The sequence below is a fragment of the Bemisia tabaci genome, chromosome 1 (assembly GCF_918797505.1).
Source record: "Bemisia tabaci chromosome 1, PGI_BMITA_v3".
Lineage (NCBI taxonomy): Eukaryota > Metazoa > Arthropoda > Insecta > Hemiptera > Aleyrodidae > Bemisia > Bemisia tabaci.
Genome location: NC_092793.1, coordinates 81,468,844 through 81,491,354, shown reverse-complemented (window position 1 = coordinate 81,491,354; position 22,511 = coordinate 81,468,844). Strand labels below are relative to the sequence as shown.

General features: G+C 42.8%; 1 protein-coding gene across 1 annotated transcript in view; it reads left to right on the top strand.

The window, feature by feature from the left end:
- Nucleotides 1–851: 851 nt before the first annotated feature.
- The window catches only part of LOC109044041 (uncharacterized), an 82,499-nt gene continuing 60,839 nt past the window's right edge, over nucleotides 852–22,511 (top strand). The window contains exon 1 of the mRNA XM_019061517.2: nucleotides 852–2,434. Within this exon, the coding sequence (XP_018917062.2) occupies nucleotides 1,642–2,434 (793 nt within the window). The 5' untranslated portion in view covers nucleotides 852–1,641. The remainder of the gene's footprint in view (nucleotides 2,435–22,511) is intronic.

The window sequence follows — 22,511 nt, the reverse complement described above, 5'->3', positions numbered from 1 at the left end:
CTTGCATGTGTCAGGGATTTTTTATTTAAATATTTTGTCTTTTGGAAAATTTTGCGAGAATCACAATGGCACCACTGATTCTCTCAGAAATTGATTTCCAAGCTCAAAAAAAGCTTTCAAAGTTGAGGCTCTGATGTAGAGGATATCGCACGCTTTTCTGGAATTCGAGTCCCGAACTCTCCATGCACAAATAGGGAGGAAACACATCAGCAGGGGTACAATCTAGTTTGAGGACCAGTGCTCGAAACTCACAGGCGCCAACGCGCCAAATGCGCCTAAAAAATGAAGGTTCTGCGCCAGCGTGGCCCCTATAAATTGCCCCCTAAAAAAATGAATTTTCATATTATGTGATAAATCGAAATTTTCAGCACTACAAGTGAAAGCTTTTTCTATTCTTCACGATTTCATCCTTAGTACTTTTGTCTCCCCCAAGTTACAGCTCCTTACTAGTTCTGTGACTAAAACATCTCGCGTTTAACTTTTCACTAAATGCGCCGTAATATATAGGCAAAAAGTCAATTTGGCCCCTAAAAAAGCTCAATGGCGCCTAAAAATCGGGCTCGATGCGCCTCGTGGCTCCTAAAACTCAAAGGTGAGTTTCGAGCACTGTTGAGGACTTAGTGGTTTTTAGTTTTTAGTTTAGGACTCTACGTCTTTGGTTTGGCACCCTGTCTAGCGGTCCATTTCGTTGTTTCATGTTTCCGACGGCCGACTTTGATGAAGCGTTTTCATGGAGCGGCGTGGCGGCTCGGGGCTCGAGTTAGGCCGTGGTTTCAGCTGAAAGTGCTCGTGGCAGGGTGCCAAGCGTGCGCTGCAGCGGGAAGGGACTCGTGAAAACGCTCGCCAGTCGAAACGGAGCAACCGCGCAACACGGAGACGGAGAGAGCCGTAAGGGCCCGGAAAGTGGCATGCGAGTACAGTTTCGGGTCGGTGCGTTTTGTTCAGTCATTACGACCAATACTAGGCGCAAAAAAGAATTTCACATTTTTCCGTGAATAATGAATGAATTACTATTGGATGGAAATGTTGCGGTGTTTTCCTTGTAGACGAGGACGAGGCTTCGTATAGATTCATCGATCGGTTTAACGGAAGAGAAACGTCAACTGATCCTATCAAGTGTGGTTCGTCCTCGAAAGCATTGATAAAAAGCAGCACAGTGTTTGACTGGTTTCATATTTTGTCTTCAGTCATTATTTGTGTTGAAAGAAATTACGCGAGTGCATAAACTTAGTGTCAATCTGCTGCCAGCTGTGTCGGAAATTCCTTCATCGGCCTGCCTCCTCTATTTTGAAGTTGTCGTAAAAAATCGGAAGACTACCTTGATCTCAACTGATACCACTACGATGCTAGTTTTACAACTACACGATTTCCAATCAGACTTAGACACCGGGTTCCCAGTTTCATATTGTGTCCTATAATCGCGGGCTTTTTTAGCTTTCATCTCTCTTTCTCCCCTGGTGTCACTTTAAAAAAATCATTATATCCTTGCATTCATCGTGAAAGTGGGACGATGCGAAAATTTAAGATAAGGAAGAGACCGAAATCCCACCTCAAGTGTCATCGCGTGGGACTTGAACCCTAAACTGTCAACAGAGGCGTTGAAGTCACGCCGCGCGTCACGAAATCAGTGAGTCCATCGGGATGGAGTCTTGTGTAGACTCGCCGAGAGGATCATTCAGGAGCTCGGAGAAGAGTCCAGAGCGACTGAATAGAGCCTTGCTCAGAGAAAAGGAATTCCTCGACTTTATCACCGGTCTACCGGCCATGTCGCCGGAAAGCGTGTCAAACGCCGCCCAGAAGGAGACAGAGATGCCCATCTCGACGGAGGCGCAGTCGGGAGGACTGGAACACCTGGAGCAGCTCCACCGGCTCATGGAGCACTTGGGACAGCTCAAGCGGCAGAACTCCAAACTCCAAAAGCGGGTGCTCTACCTGGAGAGCTCGGACCGCTCGGAGGATGGCGAGCAAGGTGGACAAGTGTTGAGCCGGGACAAGCGGAGCATCAAGTCCAAGTCCTCCTACTACGGGAACCGCTCCGTGGTGCGCTCGCCGAGGGAGAGGAGTAAGTCCCTGGCGACCCCATCGTCGCGCGAGCTCAAGGCCATGTCCAGCCTGGCCAAGTCCCGGGTCTCCAAGTGGACCAAGGTGAAGGAGGCCTTCAAGTGGGAGAAGACCTGCGAGAACCTGCCGGAGGCCAAGTCCGAGGACTCCGGGATCAGCACCGGCGAGGACTCGCGGCATCTCCAGGTGCCCCACCCCCACTCGGCCAGCGATCACTCTCATTCCTCGGTCAGCGTCAGCCCCGCGGATTCCGTGCTCAGCGGACACTTCAGCTACGATCAGCTCACCGGTGATTTCGTCGGCAACCACCGAGCTTGGTCCTCGTCCGGGGAAGAGTTCGAGCATGATCTCCAGTCCGGCCTCGAGAACAAAGGTAAACAATCTCACTCATCAACAGATGCCTTCTTTGTAGGCGACAGGCAAAGAGGAAATCCGCATTAAATAGCAAACTGTGCACGTAGAAAAAAACTTCAAGCATGGGACCCCAAGTTGAGGTCCTATGGATCTCTCAAGTTTTTGGATCACGTATCTAAAAACCTGAGGTCCAGCTGCCCAAGTTCGGGTCAGACATGCATCGAGGCACTTCGGTTTGTACCGGAGTACTTCAGATGTGTGACCCGAACCCTTCGGTAAATATCGAAGTACTTTAGATGTCTGACCCGAACTTCGGCAGCTGGACCTCAGGTTTTTAGATAGGTGATCCGGAAACTTCAGAGATCCATATGACCTCAACTTCGGTCCCACGCACGAAGTTTTTTTTCTCCGTGTGTGTCCGCCTCATCTTCCCGCGCTTGCTTTTCAGCCGATCAGACACCCGACCCCGACGACCTCTTTTGAATTCCTTGTGGAAAATAACATAGGGAATTAAAACCATTTTATTTTAACATTCATGCAGCCGAATTTTCGGGAAAGTGACTTATTTCTCGAGGATTTGGCGTTTCTCTTGGTGTGTAATACATTCCACTTTCTCCAAAATAACACCCAAGATCTTGATATATGAAATTTCAATATTATACCACTTGAGTCAGTTGGGTAGTCAAAAACATTGATCCAAGTGGAGGAAAATTTAAATTTCGAAAATTAAGATCTTTGGTGTTTTTTTACAAAGAAAGTTGAATATATTGCACGCCAATAGAAACGCCAAATCCTCAAGAAATCAGGCATGGATATATTTTCCGCTGAATTCGACGAAATGTATGGTTTTGATTCCCCATGTTATTTTCCATAAGGAACTCCAAAGTGGTCATTGGGTGTCTGATTGGCTGGAAAGCAAGGGCGGGAAGATCAGTCACTCACTTTTGGACTTTTTGCGGACTCTTATTTTCTCTTTGACAACAGGCTTCGCTTGAGAACCTACATGGAAAAAGTGCAGATATGTCGGAATATGGATCTCTTAGGGCCAAAAAAGGCAGCTAACTTTCTAACACGAAAAACACTAGACAAATTTCGTATACATTTCTAACAAGCATATTATGTTATTCGTTCTACACCATTGCACGTAGGTCTTTTTTCAAAGCTCTCAATGTAAACTGGCGACTGGCCGTCTTAACAATATCCAGAGCGACTAATATGAATGTAAACAAATCGAAACAAAAATGAGTTGAGTTAAAACGTTGTGCTGCCACGTCACGTGGTAGTAGTTTCGGCTTGAGTTGGGCAGGGGATAAACTACCGGGTAATCTCATACAATGAATCTGTCTTGTGTATTATGAGCGCACCTAAAAATCATGCCTCATTCCCTCACACTCTGTGCCTCGTTTATTTGAACGAATCGTTAATTGCCTTCCCCACAAAATCATACATCGGTAGATGCGTGAATTATACATACCAGGAAATAAGGAAATACCAATAACGCGTTTGAATCGCCTTCAATTTACGAAGTATACAACCTGCGATGTGCACCTCATTTAACCCATCACCTTGAGCGCTAATTCGACCCTGAGAAAAATTCACAAGACTATTGTCGCAAAGTAACCAAGTTAGTGAAAGCATGAAGAGTTTTTTGCAATTACATTGGCCAGGACCGTAGTCAGAATTTCAGGACAGTGGTTGGGACTGGATGGTCGGTTTTTCGGAGACTAACTGAACCTCCATCGTTATCCAAAACTAAAGGAAATTGAACTTTGGAATTACTTTCGATGGTTTTCTGCTCAAGAAAATGATGACCATGGTACAGCTCTTTAAGGACTCAAAAAAGAGGGAGGGCTCAGCTCTATTTAAAGAGATGGGAGTCGGAGGGAATTAATTCGTCGCCTACCTGACATAAGGGCGTAACTACACTCTGCAATGAGCCCTGTTTTTCATACAATTCAATGCTTTTCCGGGCTCATCTCAATGTGAAGTTACGCCCTTTTGTCAGCCATGCGACGAATTGCAGTATAACGTTTTAAAGTTTCACCCGACAATTTTCAAACGTGAGCGCATGTTGTATGTATAGTATCTTAGTAAATTCTCGGCACGTTAAGAAAAAAACAATTACAAAAGATTTCATCGGAAAAATAGCTGTTCTTAAGTGAATGAATCATTTTTTTGGTGAAACTTTGAAAACTTGCGATGCAAGTGAGCCCCTTTGGTTCTCACCCTTTCATTTCTCCATCCATCGCCCCCCCCCCCCCACCCCCCCAGCTATTGCTCGGCATATAGACATACCCTAGCTCCGATAAAAATGTCCGTTAGAAACTGTCGAGATGCCAGTTAAACAGTTTAAGTTTGTGCTGAAATTATCAATGATGTGCGGTCTTGAAGTCTAACCCGTGTGAATCAGAGGCGTGGCGTGCTTTGCGTTGTATCAATTGGATTACATTTTGCAATAAGAAACCACTATTTCCGGCTCACTTTAGAAGCAACATATATGCCATCAATTTCCCTATGTAGATACGTGCTTTTATGGAAGAGCCAGAGATAGTGGTTCCTTATTGCAAAATGTAATCCAATTGATCTGCCATCTACACCTATGGAAGAGGATCGATAAACAGGGTGTTCGCAAGGAACACCTTAATAATCGATTCTTTGCCATTGCTTCAAATGGGAAATTATCGATAATCGATTCACCTCGCCACTTGTGAGAGTGTGTGTGTATGAGAGGGCTGATAGGAATAAAGCTCTTGTTAGCGCGAGGAAATGCAGGAGAGCGGGATTTTCGGAGATTCGGGCGATTCTGAAAGAGGAGCAGATCTCACGATGCAGATTATGAACTCTCGGAAATAAATATGCTCCCCGAGAGAAGCTTCACGGACTATTTCTGAAAACCGCCCGCCGCGCTGCGCCGCTCTTCGCGCTAGCACAGTGCTTTCGTCCAAATTTGACCCGCGGTTCAAGAAACGTCTGACCCAAACGCCGCTGCGCCCTGCCTCGTGCCCCCAGCCAGGCTGTTATGTCATATTTCGACGGTGAAACTACCAAACCACGTATCTCGTTTGCGGTGTTTAAAAATCTACGCTCACATTTTATTTTTTTGAAGTAGACCAAATCAATATCATTCCTTGAAATTTTCACGGAATTTTCTCCGCACAAAGAGGAAAAATCACAGAAATTTTCAAGACTGGATGTTAAGTAGTTTTTCATTTAAAAAATAAAGTATGACAGGAAGTCTGCGACGTCGCAAACCGAGATACGTGGTTTGGTAGTTTCACCGTCGATTTGCGGTAATCCATAAAACTTTTATCCAGGCCTCCTTGATTGTTCCATCGAAGATTTTCCGTCATCAGGCACACATGCCCGAGTCCTTCATTTGAAATGGTGCTCATAATCAGTTGAAATGTCCAGTAGAAAGTGTCCAATAAGAATAACGTCCTACTTAAAATGTCCACTTACAAGAATGACCAAAAAAATGTCCATGGTTAAAAAAGTCCGAAAAAAATGAATGTCTTAACTGAAAAATGCCCTACAAGAAATATGTTCCAAGAAAAGACGCGTCCATATCGTTGAAAGAAAATGTGAAATCGGGACCTCCAACTGCCCAGTTTTCAAATTTATTGCGTTAATTCACACAATTCTTTCATATTATTTCGTATTTTTTGGGAAAATTTTTAAGTAAGACAAATAAGATATTGGCTTCTTTTATTTCGCATTGTAGTTTATGGACATTTTGCGCTGGACAAACAATGTTTGGGTAGGTATTTCATGGTGGACATTTTTGCTACTTTATTGGACATTTCCATCTGTCACCTTTGAAATGCCAAACGGGACGGTGAACTAGGGCCGGATTTATAATTTTTGGGCTCAAAGGCGCAGTCTGTCGTGAGGTTCCCCCATAGACTGAATCAGTGGCTTCACCATAGAGCAATTATAAAAAAAATACACAACCGTGTCTCTGATTCGCCATAGAGGAAAAAGAGGAGGTATTTGCATTTCGGGCATATTGGATTCCTTTGATGACGTAGGTCGGTATACGGACGACTTTTATCATCGATTCTCTTGGAAATGGTGTAGTTTAATGGAAAAAGTCATTCTATATGAAGTGGGCTTGACTGGGCTTCCCTTGACTTCATGATCATGAAGTCAAGGGAACATACTAAGGTCATATCGGGAATATCCGCTCATATTGCCATTACGGTTGTTGATGGCGAACTCAACACAATGAGAGACACGCATTGAAGTGAAATAATTAACGTGTGTTCCTTGCCGAACAGAGCAAAAGTGACAAGGCCCTTTACGAGCAACAAGTCGTGCTCCGAAGCCGCTCATATTGCCACCACGGTTATTGAAGGCGAACTCGGCAAAATGAGAGACACGCAGTGAGGAGTGAGGTGAATAGTGAACGTGTATTCTTTGGCTCATTGCGGTTATTCCTTTTCTTATTCACTTATCATTATTCTTTAGGAGTAATTAAAAAATTAACTGCATGGAATGTTGGCTAATAAGCGCGTAATGTAGCGTCCCGCGCGATGCACGGGTGACCCGCCAGTCGAGATGGAGTGCAGGTGTGATATGTTAAAACGGCACGGCCACATGCGAGGTCTGCAGTATGCATGAATCATTGAACCCGAATACTTGAGAGCAAAAATATTGCGCGTAAATTATAAGTAGATTGCCACGACTGTCCATCTGTAACAGACGTGCCTCCTAATTGGTGTTCGCGAGATCCGTCTACTGCAAACTTCCGCCATTCAACGAAGGCAATAACCCTAAGGAAATAGGAGAATCGCCCTGGGGAACCAACCTGCGTTTTCATGAGGAGTATTGAGGGGAGAAGTCTAGTCTAATTTCATCTTGTCTATTGCAAAATAAAGAGGAAATATTCATGCATTAGGTTGGCAGCTGTATACTGGAAAAGAGCATGAGAAGAGCTCTCACGTTAATGACCGTTTATCGGTAAATGGTAAAATGCGCTTGAACCCGGATTTGAACTCAACCTTGTATATGAATCAGTGAAAACGAAAACACACCAACTCGAAAAATCAAAATCATCAAGACCCACACAAAACTGCACAGTAAGTGTTAGAACTTAGTCTAAGAAAAGTATTTTTGGTGTCGAAAGACACACTGAAAAAAAATTCTCGGCATTTTTACCAAGGTCCGTTGGTACCTATACCATCTCACTTTTTTTTACCAATTATTGGTAATTTTACCAAGACAGACTGGTAAGCTTACCTAAAAACCGGTATTTTTAACCTTTTTTTAGGTAAGAATACCACTTTTATTGGTAATCAATTCCCAGTAACTTTGCCATTTTATCTCGGTGATTCTACCACAGTCGATAAAAAATATTGGCGTTTTTACCGGGGTCCAGTAAAATTACCGAGAAAGTCAATAATATTACAGAGATTTCTCGGTAAAATTACCAATTCCATAAATGGTAATTTTACCAAGAAAAAATTGGGATCAAATAGAACCCTGAATTCTTGGTAATTTTGCCCTTTTCTTAGTAAATACACCGAGATTTTTTTTTCAGTGCAAGTGCTTAAGGACACTTTAAAGGTCCGAGTTTGAACAGATGCCCTAACTTCGATGACCTTTATTAAAATCGATTGTCTTTAATGAAAATTGAGCATTTTTGAGTTACCGAGTGGGTGCGTTTTCGTTCTCACTGATTCATATAGCCAAGAGAAACACCATTAAAAAAGCTGAATAAGTTGACGCGATTCTAAAAAACAGATTCGCCAACAGAGCCCGTTTGACTTGTGGGGGCATGATACCACTATTCGACCACGTAGGAGCATGTGTTGCCTACACTAAAAATTGAAGGCAAACTGACAGGGCGTTAAAGTAGGCTCTTTCCGTTTGATAAAAAACTCATATTTGTGTGTGGACCGAGTGAGAGTACCATTTCACTACGATACCACTATGCGCCTACTAATGCTTGCGATTGTGCGCAACCATTTTAGTGGAAAACAGCTCAAGATGAGGCACTTACGTTGTACTTTCCATGACGGACGTGAGGGAGGGGTTGGAGTTCTGGTGAGAGACACCGCAGAGTGGTCGGGGGGGGGGGGTGGGTAGAGGATCATGATCATCCCCTTAAAAAACTTGCGCGGAGCATAGGTAGGTTTTTTGTCGTTGTTTTTGATGAATAGGTACGATAAAACAAAAAAAATCCAAACTTTTTGAAAGACATACCTCAATATAGGTTTTCAGATTTTTCCCATTTATTCAATCTCAAACTGAATAATTTCATCTATGGAAGGTGAGGGACTTGGGCGTCAATGTTCACACTTTAAGGCATCAATTTTAATGCTTTTATTTCTAAACAGTCTTTCAATTTCGTTTGTAATTTATCTGAAGGCCACATTTTTATTACGTCAGGAGCGAAGAGCTAAAAGTGAAAAATTTAGGGAATTTTCCCGTTTGACCAGACGTATAAAGATGATAAATTGAAAGGCACAATCTTCTTCATTCATCTAATATTGTCCTATTGTTCGAGAGAAATTTTTTGTTCCTGCTTCTGTTGGACGCGAGAGAAAAAATAGAAAAATAAAAGTGCCGCCGCTATGATAAAAATGTCATGGAGAAACTTATGTGCTTCGGATAAAATATCAAGCGCGGAAAATGAACACGCGGAGCGCAACATTAAATACATTAATAACCTTCATAATTTTGCTTAATTACTCTCCGAGGAAATAAACGGTAAAACAATGGCCCGCCGTCTGAAAACATAAGAGAGGGATCTGAGTGGAGAGGGCGAGGATACCCCCCGATACCCCCCCTTTCTGTCCCCATCCTTCTTTCCTTGACCCCCGCGTCATTGGTTTACCCGCCAAGTTTGCAGTCCGATAAAATCTGGCCTCTAATTTTTTACCCAGTCGTCATAATACATTTTTAACTCACAGTTCCGTTAGAAATTACCGCAAGGTCTTTGGGTAAAGAAATCTCAAAATGCGAAGTTTTGAGCCATGGAGGCACTCAAAAAGAGAAGAAATAAAAACGATTGTTTTGTATTATAAAGTTGTGCCAAAGTATGAAACACAGCAATTATTATGTGAGTAAACTCAGAACAAAGTGCGGAAGAAAATTGAGTCGTTGGGTGCGGAAATGCCATTTCCTGGTTGCGGTGTTTCAGAATCTCTGTTGCTAATTTATGTCTTAGAGAGGTAACTATTGGGGGAATTTTCTAAAATTCTTAGTTTTCAGCATTGTAAAACCATGAATCATAAAATTCAACAAAAGTTTTAACGAATTTCATGCATTTGCTTCAAATATAATGGATGAAACATTAATGGAGATCCTGAGACACAGCAATCGAGAAATTCTCTTTCTGCACCCAGCGCTTCAATTGCGACGTATTTATGCTAAAAGGAACTATGTCACACGCAATCGTTATGTTCACAGTTCCTTTTAGTACAAATACGTCCAATTATATATACCTTGCTCTAGAACAGACCTCGCCCCTTTCATATGTATGAAACCAGTGCTTCCATTTACTTGTCTCACGACACAATGGGAAGGATCTATCAAGTCATCTCCCCCTATTTGTGCCCCTCTGTACCCACTTGACCCCTATGTGTAAGTGTCTCTTTTTGCAATCGAATTTCTGGCATTAAGATATGTATTTTCCCGGATATCTAATTGACACGCACGTAAAACTGCACGAGCATTTTATATATCTGCAAAAAAATTGAGAAAGAAGCTTATCTTGTGGCATTCGGCCGAGAGAGGCAGGTTACCATTTTATGGTACCGAAAAGGGAAATGCAGAAAGCAATGTTTCATAACGTTACGACTAGACTGCCGTAAGGAAAAACCACGTATGAGCCATCAGATGTTGCAACATTTCCTTTAACAAATTACGAATTGTCGGGAAAATTTGCAGGTATTTTCCTTTCAATTTTACCAACAATTTTGTTCGTAATTTGATCTACGGTGCATATAAATTTCAAGGAAAAATGTTCTTAACTCTCTTCAAAAATCAACTATTTCTGAGAGGAACTTTGGCAACATTTGAGTGCTCTTACGACGTTTTTCTTCGGGACGGCAGGAGAGGAGTCCAGTGGCGTGGCGTGAATTGCGATACATCGATTGTAATGCCATTTAAACGTATGGAAAAGGATCGATAAACAGGGTGTTCGCAGCGAACACCTTAATTATCGATTCTTTACCATAGATTCAAATGGTATAACAATCGATGTATCGAAATTCACGCCACGCCACTGGAGGAGTCCAGATTGTCTCAAGTCGAGTCAGTGAGTCTTGGACATTCGAAAATTACGATGACTGAGAGCGTTCGTTTACTTACGGCCGTAAGTGTTTCGAGATGGTCTAAAACATATAAACAAATCAAAAAAGGGGACAACAACTTGCCAGTACTATGGAAGTATATGACCTCACTCTTCTTATAAACGTTCTTCTGTCAAAAAGATAATCTTAGTCGTTGAAGTTCTATCGTGCAATTTTATTTGTCGACGAGGAACATTTGACCATACTGTTGATCGAGTCGGCCCACAATACTCCTTCAATCATTCGCATATGCAACACGGACAGTCATCGGTCACGAATAGTTGTATCCTGCGGGTTGATACCTGAGACTATCGTTTGTCTCTGTAATGATCTTATTTCAGATAATCGCTCCATCTTGAAATGTTAATTGTTGATAGAGATCGTTCGAAAAGTTTTCTTTCGGTTTCAGTAATCTGCTCGCACAGGAAGTAGGTAATAGCTCGGTGCAGGACAGGTTAGCGTCGGTGGACGAGGTTTTTAATTGGACGTATTTCTATCAAACAGAACTATGTGCTATAAGAGATGAGCCCTAAGACCCATAAGAATACATGCATTACAGGGCTCACGTTATAATGCACATAGTTCCGTTTGACAGAAATGCGTCCAATTGGTACCTAACTACCTACAAATCGACGATGTAACTCCCAAACAACTTATCTCGTTCGCAGTGTTTAATAATCTCCGCTCCTACTTTCTTTTTTGAAAGGAGAACAAATTAACATCATTCGTTGATGTATTTACAGAATTTGCCTCGCACAGAGGATAAAAATCAAGGAAGTTTTTAAGGATTGACGTTGAGTAGTTTTCCATTTAGAAAATCAAGTGCGACAGGAAGTCCGCAACATCGCAAACCGAGACATGATTTTGGAGTTTCACCGTCAACATGTTACTCATACATGCGCGTGCGCACTCCAATGTTAAGTTTCGACCCCTCTGCCCCTCTGCCTCTCCTGCTCTCTGAGTCTGACCCCTTTCATTTTCGGTTTCTGTCACCAGGCCCGCCACAAGGGGGGGGATACTGGGTCCTTGGTACCGGGGCCCGGGCCCTGGAGGGGCCCGTGACGCAGGTGACAAACCACTACGAATTCATGTGTAACCCTTGTCTCGTAGGGAAAAGTGAAAAAATTACCCTAAAAATTCCGCAAAAGGTGAATAAAGTTTCAAAAACACGCTAGGGCACTATACAATTTTTCTTACTTTTTTAGAGATTTTCAAGATTTTGAGTATATGTAGAATGATATTTTTAGTAACGGTGTTTCATTTTCTTCCGTTGTCGGATGCTAAGAGGGTCCTTTCTGGGCATCCTCGACTTCAATGGCTTAACTTCCTTGCCATAGACGTACGAAAAGGGAGTCCAGGGGGGCCCGGCTCCCCATAGAATTGAAAATTATCATCTGCCCCCTCAAAAAAAAATTTATAGATGTTTTGAATGCAACAATTCGAAAGTTTTTGGTGCTGAAAGTAAACAAAAAGGCGTAATTATTCTGCAGAAATTGATGGAAAATCTCCATCATAAGAGCTTCATAATGCGTCCAAATAGATTTAAAATTTCAAAAATTTCCGGGGGGAGGCCCCCCGAACCCCCCCCCCCCCTGTGCTAGGGGCCCGGGCCAGAAAATTGGTACCAGGGCCCGAGATGGGATGTGCGGCTGGACCCTCTGCCCCTCCCCCTGCCCTGGTCGACCCTTCATTTCGGTTCTGTCACAGTTCTTTCTACCGTTCCACTAGCCCGATTTTCTTGATTTTTGCGGTTATCCACACGCGACCCCCTTTGAATGAACTCGCTCTATTTGGATTCTCAAAATGTGACCAAGTTTTTGTATTACATGGTAAAATGATTGAAAAAATAATCGAATTACAAACCAAAAATAAATTAAACAAATTATATTTCAATAATATTTTTTTTTATTATTTCTCATCTCTATGTAGTTTGGAACATTACTTGTTTAATTTATTTTTGGCTTGTAGCTCGATTATTTTTTCAATCATTTTACCATGTTCTATGAAAGCCAGCCAAATTGGCATTAAAATGTATTTTTGTATTACGTGATGATAAATTTGTGAATTTTTTTTCATTTTAACAATGTAAATTTTCAATTTTCTTTTCTCTCCGCTCGATTTAAAGATATCCTGGGCCAATTTTCATGATTTTAATGATTTTCAAGGCCATCTGTAGGAGATAGTTCCTAGATGAGCCCGCTCTATTTCGATTAACTCTCCAAGGCCCGCGCAGGGCAGAGGGTGCGAAGCGCTTTCTAGGGGTTGGGCCGCGTACCCCCCAGTGGCCAGGTTGGCTTGGTAGTCAGCGTGTCTTACTGTGTAGGTCAACAGGTCCCGGGCTCGAATCCTGGTAGTGCCGACAAATTTTCACGGAGCTGACGAGTGTATCGTATCTGCAGAAACAGATTTCACTCTGCCATAATCCCTGGAAATGTGTAAGCCTAGAGCATGAATGAGTAGTTCCGGCAGCTTTACTGGACCCTGTCTAGTTTGCCGAGCTGTGAAGAGCCCCCCCTCCCTCCCTCCAAATATTCCTGCACTGAAGATGGGTCAAATAAATTGTCGTAGGTTAAAAAAAAAATGAGCCTCCAATTTAGAGGGAACGGAGAATTTGCACGGGAAATTTTTTACAGAACCGATTTTGCAGTATTTTTTAAAAACATTTCTGATAAGGGGAAAAGTATAAAAATATATTTAAAACTGGAAAAATGCGCCGCCAAGTGACGGCATTCGGCGGTATTTCCCATTTAAACGCATGTATTTCAGCAGATTAGATTATTTTGTCATATCTTCTTAGATAATTGTTCAATTTCCGAGCTGCGGGCATCCTCGCGTTTGGATCACTCAATTGTTTCCTCTCAAGCAGGAAATTCATAAAATTTCAGACACCTACAAATTCTCCATTAGAAACATTTTAAATTGAATTAGAGTCATTTAAAGCGAGTGAGAGTGAAACGAATCGAAGCGTGGCCTTTATCCAAAGGGGGGTTAAAGCCTTACATGCTTTAAAGGCACAAGTTTTAAAGGTTAAACATTTTAAATTCAATTAGAGTCATTCAAAGGGAGTGAGAGTCAAACGAATCGAAACATGGCCTTTATCCAAAGGGGAGTTAAAGCTGACCCGATCTCATTCTCAAAATGCGAGCAAAATTTGATTAGTAATCCGAGAGTGCATTGCATCAAAGTCGAGGATCTAAACGTGACAGAGATTCAAAAGTAAAATACGAGCGGTTGGCATGGCGATCAGACGAGGATGGACGTGGGGCTTATTTATGAATTGGAGCTTGAGTTTTTGATCAAGTTGGCATATGATATGAAACGGAAATATAGAGGGAGGCCCGAGTCGAAGTCGAAGTCGAACAGATGACGGCACCCACGCGCGAGGCGCGACACCCGGTCGCAGCGGCAGCACACGGCCTCTCGCGGAGAGCCCCCCGTCTTACGCCAGTCAAAGCCGAGCCATTTTGACTAATTGAAAGCGGCTCCTCTTTCACTGACCATAAAATTAGACCGCGGATTCCTCGTGAAATTAAAATAAAAAGCCTGCTTCTTCGAGCCGCCATCCACGGGCGCAGAGACGCACACGCTCCTCCGAGCCGCGGCCGTTCGTTGACTCCCCTCAGTCAACGCACCCGGACTCGGGGTGAAAGTTCAAATTCCTTCGCCATTCTTATTGTTAGATTCTATGATTTTCACGAATGGGGATGAATTTGGAAAACTTCCAGCCAGTGAGATCCTATTGTATGCTCAGAAATTGCTGCCATGCTAAGGGAAAACGCCGTATGAGCCTTCAGGCGTTGCCAAATTTCCTCTGGCAAATCACTAATTTTCAGGAAAATTTTTGAATGTTTTTCCACCAAAATCTCAGATAATTTTGTTTGAAATTTGATCTAAAGTGTCTGAAAATTTCAAGGAAAAATATTCATGGTTTTCCTCAAGAATAAACATTCAATCCAAAGAGATTTGGCAACTCTTGAATGTTCATGCGGCGTCCTTCCTTAGCACGGCAGAACTGAAATCCGAGGGAATGCGGCTATAGATAAGCTATGAATCACATCTCTGTGCGCTGGACGTTACCCCTTCAGAATTTCACGCCGGAGATGATGCGAACATAGAGATTTGGCAATTTCGAGATCTGAAATTAAAGTAATTTTTCTCAGGTAAAATTTTGCGAGAAACATGATGGTGACACTGGTTTCCTCTGAGGTCAATTCCCAAGCTCGAAAAAACTCTCAAAGTTTAGGCTGTAAAGGTGAAGAAATCCCACGCTGGGTTGAGAGTCCACCTCTAGATCTAGTCAAACTCTCTGTGTACATATGTACTTACCTCACATACGGAGATAGTACAGTAGCAGGTCTGTGTGCGTCAGCTTGTTTAGGGACTCCAAAGTTGGAACCACAGCAACCCTTCTTACGTATGCTTTCTATCTGTGCATGGAGAGTTTGACTAGATATTGAGATGGAAGCTCAACGTATCATAGGATATCCCCACCATTATGATCTGAGCTTTGAGAACTTTTTTTGAGCTTGGGAGTGGATCTCAGAGAAAACAGTGGAGCCATCGGATTTCTAGCGAAATTTTACATATGGATGAATGGTAAAATTGCAAATTACTGGAACATGCAAGAACTTCATTATTTGGTACGCTAACCCTCTTTTTCACCCCACTCACCATTATTAAATAATATGCAAAAATCGATCCTGCCGGGACAAAGTAGTTACCCGAAGGCCACGATTTACCCATCAAAAAAGAAATACTTAACTTATGCATATTGTCATGATAAAATATACTTGTGAGGACCATGAGAATCAACCCTCCGGTAACGTAATGCGCTCAAGCATTTGGTTCACATAGGTTACGTGGATTTCTGTTGTAGGGTGTGGAAAGTAGTTGATGTGCTCTGCCGTGCTAAGGAAAAACGCCATATGAACATTCGAGAGTTACCAAATTTTCCTTGATAACACATGGATTTTTGACGACATTCATGCATAGTTTCCTTTAAAATTTTCAGATATTTTAGATTAAAAAGCGTACAGAATTGTCTGCAAATTTTGGAAAAAAAATATTCACAATTTTCCCAGTGAATTCAGTTTTTATCGAAGGAAACTTGGCAAAGTCTGAAGGCTCATACGGCGTTCTTCCTCAGCACGGCAGTGCTGGATAGTAGTTGAACTAATACAGACGGAAGTAACAAAGCCCTGGTAAAAATTGGCGATAGGAGCTGCGTTTCAAAATACCGTAGGAGTTCTTAAAGCCGACTAAAGAAGGCTATTGAAAATCATATAGCTGGCTGTAGAAAGCAGAGCAAATCATATAGCCGGGCTATACGCAGCTATAAAAAAGTATACAGTCGGGCTATAGTTCCTATCGTCGGGCTTCACACTTTATCGTCATTGGCTATAAAAGGCTATAAGAAATTGTGTAAAAATTCGTGTGCTTTGGAAATTATTAAGTTTGATACGGAACTACCTTAGCATTTACAAAACACACATTATATTTTCCTTTAAAACATATTTTTTTCATCAATTAAAATGAGAATAATCCATACAGAGTGTGCAAACATTTCAAAATCATGAGTAGAAAAACGCTGACTCCGCAAGATTAAATATTAGAGCCTAACACAAAGCGGAGCGGCGACGCACTGGCGCCTACAAACCTAACAGGGATACCTCACGCATTGCGCAATGCGTGAAGTATCCCTGTTAGGTTTGTAGGCGCCAATGCGCGTTTCGCGCTCTCTGCCCGCCCGCCGCGCCGCAGCGTGCCACGGCGCCTGAAGCAACTACTTCACAACAGAGGTGTTGCACAGTATTATACGAAATTGAACGTATCAAGAGTAACAGGCATCCTTTAAAAGTACAGATCTTTCCTCGCAAAATAAATCAAGATACTACGGCACAAAAAGATAGCGGTATTCCAAAAACTAACTAAGTCCGTATTTAGTAAACGTTTAGCATAAACTTTATCGTCTGGCTGTTGCTTAGTCGCCATCGGCTATAAAAGGCTAAAAGAAATTGTACAGCCGGCTACAGAAGCTATTGGAAATCTTACAGCCGGCTTTAGGTCTATGGTATTTAGGAACACCGATTCTACTGCCAATTTTTACCAGGGAGAGTAGAGCTTGGTATGATACCCACAGAAAACAGCTATACGTAGTTGATACTTTGACATCGTCGTCAACGCATTGCCCCGCCAGCAGCCCGACCACAGACTTTGACTTCCATCGATATTGATAGAACTCAGTTCCATTCCAATGGGGTTCCATTGGAATGGAACTGAGTTCTATCAATATCGATGGAAGTCAAAGTCTGTGGTCGGGCTGCAGAAGGAACTTAAAGATCAAAAGTTGACAGTGAGAAGTGTTGAGGGCAAATTCTGAGAGAAAAAAAATGTAACTAATGTCTTGAATAGGAAACTTGAAAATCTGAGCGCTCTGGGCGCTTACTCTGTTCAGTTCGCCTTCAATAATTTAGATAGGCAACGTTAGCCGCACTTAAGAGCTTTAACAGTTGCGTGAAGGTATATACTCGAAAATAGAGTGCCTTAAACGGAACTTGAAGACCATCAGTGGCGTGGCGTGAACGATCGATTATCGATATTTCCCCATTAAAGCTATGGCAAAGAATCGATCTATTTATCGATTTCTTCCCGTAGGTTTGAATAGTAAATCGATTGATATATCGCAATGCATGCCACTGAAGACGATCTACAGTTGGTCCACGACGGGGGTACGTGTTGGCGATTCCAGGGGTGCAGAGTTCGCGGGCGAGTCCACGAGCCCGCCGCGCCGCACCGCACAATGGAACGAGTCCATCGGGGAGGTCGGACAAAATTTGATAACTTTAAAAGCTCATAACTCCGCTCATACAAAACTGTGAGGTTCTAAAAGTGGTTCCATTGGTTTCCTCGTAAAATATTCTTCTAGGCGCACCCTTTAAAATTTAAAATGTGACGAACGAAACATCAAAATTTGCAGTTTTAGTTCAGAATTTAGGTCCGATAATTCCGATGGCCTCGATCCACTGTGCGCCGGCCGGCCCGCCACTCCGTTTGGCCGTTTTGGCAGGTTCCCGGTGGCCAGTGCTGGTCCCCGGCCGCCCCGGCGCGGCGCTTTTAAATATAACTGCGACGCGGCGCGGCGCGGCGACGGATTTCAATCTTTGCCCGAACAATAGATCAAAACGCCGCCCAGAGCTTTCTTTGTTCCGTTTATAAATGGATCTATGTTAGCTAGCGTACTAAGAGTCATTCAATGCCTCACTTCACCCGTCGCCCCGCCCCGCCCCGCCCTACGCGGGCACTATCCGTATATCCGTGTCCGCGTCACTCGTGAAAAATCGTCGTCGCCCCGCCAAAGACTCTTGACACGATCGCGGAACAATGATTGACCGATTTCTCAGCGCCCGTCAGTGAAAAGTACGTTAATTACAGAAAACACTCATCTCATTTGTAGGCCTTGTCCACACGAGCGCAGTTCGCGGAACTTATTCCTCGAACTTGCTCAGTTCCCGGAACTTATTCCTTGAAACGAGGCATGCTGTCCACACGGGTTCGTCCGAACTGGAACCGGAACTTCAATAAAACTATACAATTATTGCAAAATAATAGATTATTATGACCGCCAAAGTAACAAAAATAAATGTTTAGATCATATGTAAAGGACGTGAAAAACAAAAACAAGCAAATTCACATCAAAAGAAACATATTTAGAAGCTCGGAGCACGGGGGAAATTCCAGGTTTTGGAGGAATGAGTTTCAGCTCAGCAAAAAACTTGTTCCGGGAACAAGTTCCTCGAACTGAGTTCCGCGAACCGCGTTCGTGTGGACAAGGCCAAAAAATGAAAAACATTTTCTTTTACGTACATAACGTCCGCTAAATCTCGGGCGCTTATCGGCCGAAGGAGGGGTATCGATAGGGGCCTTTTTTGCCCCCCCCCCTCCCTAGAATCTGGAAATTCATGCGGGATTACTAAGTTGACTTAATGTAGTTTACGGAAAGAATCATGATTTAGTCCATAGGCCACTGGATACGTGTTTTTAAACGGTTGCCTGAACATAGGTCTGCAGGCGCATTTCAGCGGAAATGCGTGTTATAATATCACTCCGAGGCTTTTTTTGACACCGAGCACATCGTCTGACTAAAATGAGCCTTTGATATGTTATCAAGGAGGCTTTAGGACACATTTCAACCCTGGTTTGGTTTTAGTTAGATGATGTGCTCTAAGGGGCCGAAAAAGGCCCTTATCGATACCCCTCCTCTCCTTACACTCTCTGCAATAACCAAGGAGCCGAACCGTCTCTAAATTGGACGTATTTCTACCAAACAGACCTATGTGGAGGTGAGAAATATGGGGTGTGCTCGTCGAAGCTGCTTAAGAAGCAATGTAAAAGTGGGCGTGATTCCTTTTGAAGAATTGGAAAAGCGGGATATTGCATTCTATCAAACAGACCTATGCGCAACTGAATGCAGAATTCATGAGCCGCGGGCATGGCAAGAGAGCCTTGTGGACAGGGCTCATGAGTTACTGACACCCCGCGGGGATCTCCCCGGTGCGCCGGGTCTCGTTTGTTGCCGCTGACGTCACTGGCGCTTTATTATTCTCATTCACTCTTACGCAAAGAGAACTAACGAGCACACCCCATATTTCTCACTTGCACATAGGTCTGTTTGGTAGAAATACGTCCAATTATGTATCGCACTGAGGGGGAGGGAGTTGAGGAAAGCGTTACGCCATTTTGTATTTAAGTGTTGAAGGATGATAGGGACCTGCCTCACAAAAGCGTTACAAGGGGGGAGAGGGGGTCAAACATGCCGAAAACGTGCGTTACTTAATGATTGAGGGACGACGCTCATTGGGCATCGAGCAGTGGCGTGGTGTGAACTGCGAAATATCGATTGATTTGCCATTTAAACCTATGGGAAAGGATCGATAAACAGGGTGCTCGCAGCGAACGCCTTAATAATCGATTCTTTACCATAGGTTTAAATGACATAAAAATCACAAATCACGCCACGCCACCGTCATCGAGGCCACCAAGGCTAGATTTGCGCACAGGGGCCCGGGGCGATGGTTATTAGAGACCCCAAATTGTAAAATTTAAGGGCCTTATTACGTTCCAAATTCTAGGCCTAGGGGCTCTCTAAATCTGTCTTTAAGATTCCAAGGACCCTGCGAGGATCTGGAATTTGAAAAAAGATCGGCCAGGGAGCCCAGGGGGCTAAACCACTCCGGCACTCTGGGTAATAGACTGATTTGATGATTACATCATTCGGACCACATTTTCCAATAAGGAACCACTATTTCTGGCTCATTTTAGAAACAACATATGCGCCATGGTTTCCCTGTGCAGAAAGGTGCTTTTATGGAGGAGCCAGAAATAGTGGTTCCTTATTTCAAAATGTAATCCATTTGATAGATCGATGTATCCGCTGGTTCAAATGTGAACAAAAACAAAACCTCAACCTCAAAAAATTCAACCCTCTGATTGGCTGTTTCAGTTTTACAGCCCAGGAAGCGCGGCAAAACTAATCGAATTCTAACCGGCCACTTTGATTTCGATTATTTCATTGCGATGTATCGAATGACGCAGTCACTACATCAATCTATTCGGTCTTGCTCGTCATAACCTTTTATTGCACGTCCACGACGTTCACTCCTGGGAGGAATCAAATCCGAAACTTGTTTTGGCAACCGGCCGTCTACCATCCTCCTCACCAGTCCGTCAACTCTATTATTTCACGCTTTCTTTCATTTCGAGTTCCTACTAATTGCTTCCTTATCTGCAAAATTCTTCCATTTCAGACCCTCAATCAGTGTTACGTAATACTAAAAATCGGATTTTTAGACCCCCTCAACCTCTTGACGCATCCGTAACAAAAGTCTTCACCTCCCTAAGAAATTACGTGACGCTCAGTTTTCCTCTCAATTGAGCGTTTTGCAACGAATTTTGAATGAAAAATTCCTATCTTCCATTGATTTTGCAGCTTAAATCTTCGAGAAATTGACGTTACGCGCCCATTCTAGCTTCACGCACTACAACCCTAATGACGACAAAATGTCTGATTTTACTATTTTGCCCACGACACATCAATTTCAGCCAAATGTCGCAATATCATATGATGCAACTTTCCTCAGTGGCTTCGAGGCTACACAATGATCCAGGAAACAATAAATCCATATTTGTTTCCCGGAATAATATTGCTTATTGTAAGGAGCATCAACTCTACCGAGGGTGGGTCGAGATGAGTGTAAACAATATTTCAGTATTAGCAGAATAGACGAGTGCGCACAGAGGTTGCCACGCCGCGCCGCGCGCCGCGGAAAATGTACTGCATTCAGAGTGAAGCTTTACAGCTATATGAGTTACATAATTTTTACTAACATATAATAAGTCTACCAGAGAGTGCGGATGTGTATCTTTTAATAAAATACATATAAATTTGCCTCCATGAATTACGATAGTATCGGACAACGCGTTGACCTAATTGCAGTTATCGTTCTTTTGAGGTCAGCCTTCAATAGTGCCGCATACGCAACAAATACACCGGGGAGCACGAATTGTCTGTTCGAAAAACTCACATCTGAAGATTTGATGATTTTTTGAGATTGATTTTTCCATTAGCTTGACAAGTTTTTAGGGGAATACTGATGTGTTCCCAATGGGTCACTAAACCTTGTGTTTTTTATTTAATATTCTGAAAGCACCAACGGGTAGGAGATTACGTGATGATTTATTGCATATTTTTGGAGCCAAAATCCCGGACAAGCCCGCTTCCAAACAGTCCAAAGACTCGAGATAATTTCAAACGCCCCGAAATGGTGACAAAATGATGGAAAAGACGTACTACGGCAGTTAAAAAGCTATCTCCCTATAATTGAACTAAATTTTAGAGCGGAGGAAGTCTCATGCGTTCTCCAAAATCTCCGTGAATTTGTAAATCGCAAATGCCATACCTATCCCTGTGGGCTGCAAGAAAGCTATTCTCAGAATAACTACCGAGATGATAGGCATGTTGGTAGGCAAGCGGGCCGATAATAGAAATTGATAGACAAGCCATGGACAAGGAGGACAAAGGTTGGAGGATCCTATCGGTGGAAGCAGGTTGTTGCAATGGACAAAGGAGGTATAGGTATATAATAGACTAACTAACAGCAACCAACGAGAGACCCTATAAGTTAGTCCATCATTTTCTTCCTTAGTTTATAGGAACCGCACCCACTTCAACCGATAGGATTGCTCCATACTCCTCATTTCTTATTTGCCTATCGTTTTGTCTGTCAATTTCAATTATCTGCCCGTTGGGCGCACGATTGCGGCATATCCCTCTACTGCATGGAATTTTTTTGCGACGCCGATTTTGATGAAAAAAATATATGATATAGTAAAATGTAATTAAAAAGGCACGTCTTTTTTTGAAATTTCAATTTTTTCTTTAACTTTTAAAGCTTAAAAAAGCTCGTTGCCATACGGCAACAACATACAGTAATTCCTTGCCAGAGTATCCACTTGTTTCCATATGGCAACAACATACAGTGCAGGAGTGGAATAGTGATACCAGGGCATAACTCTTGTGCGGGACTTTTGAAAAAAAAAAGCTAAGAAAAAAAGTTTTTTTGATTCTTCTAACAAACCAAATTCAAAAAGCGTCTAATGATGAATTTTAAGCTCCATTTTTGGACAGCATGACACATGATTGCGTCGGAGCCAGTATGTTGTTGCCATATGGCAACAGGAAAAATGTTGGGCCAGAAGTTTGCCGGTGTGTTGTTGCCATATGACATCTTGCCGTTTTTGAGT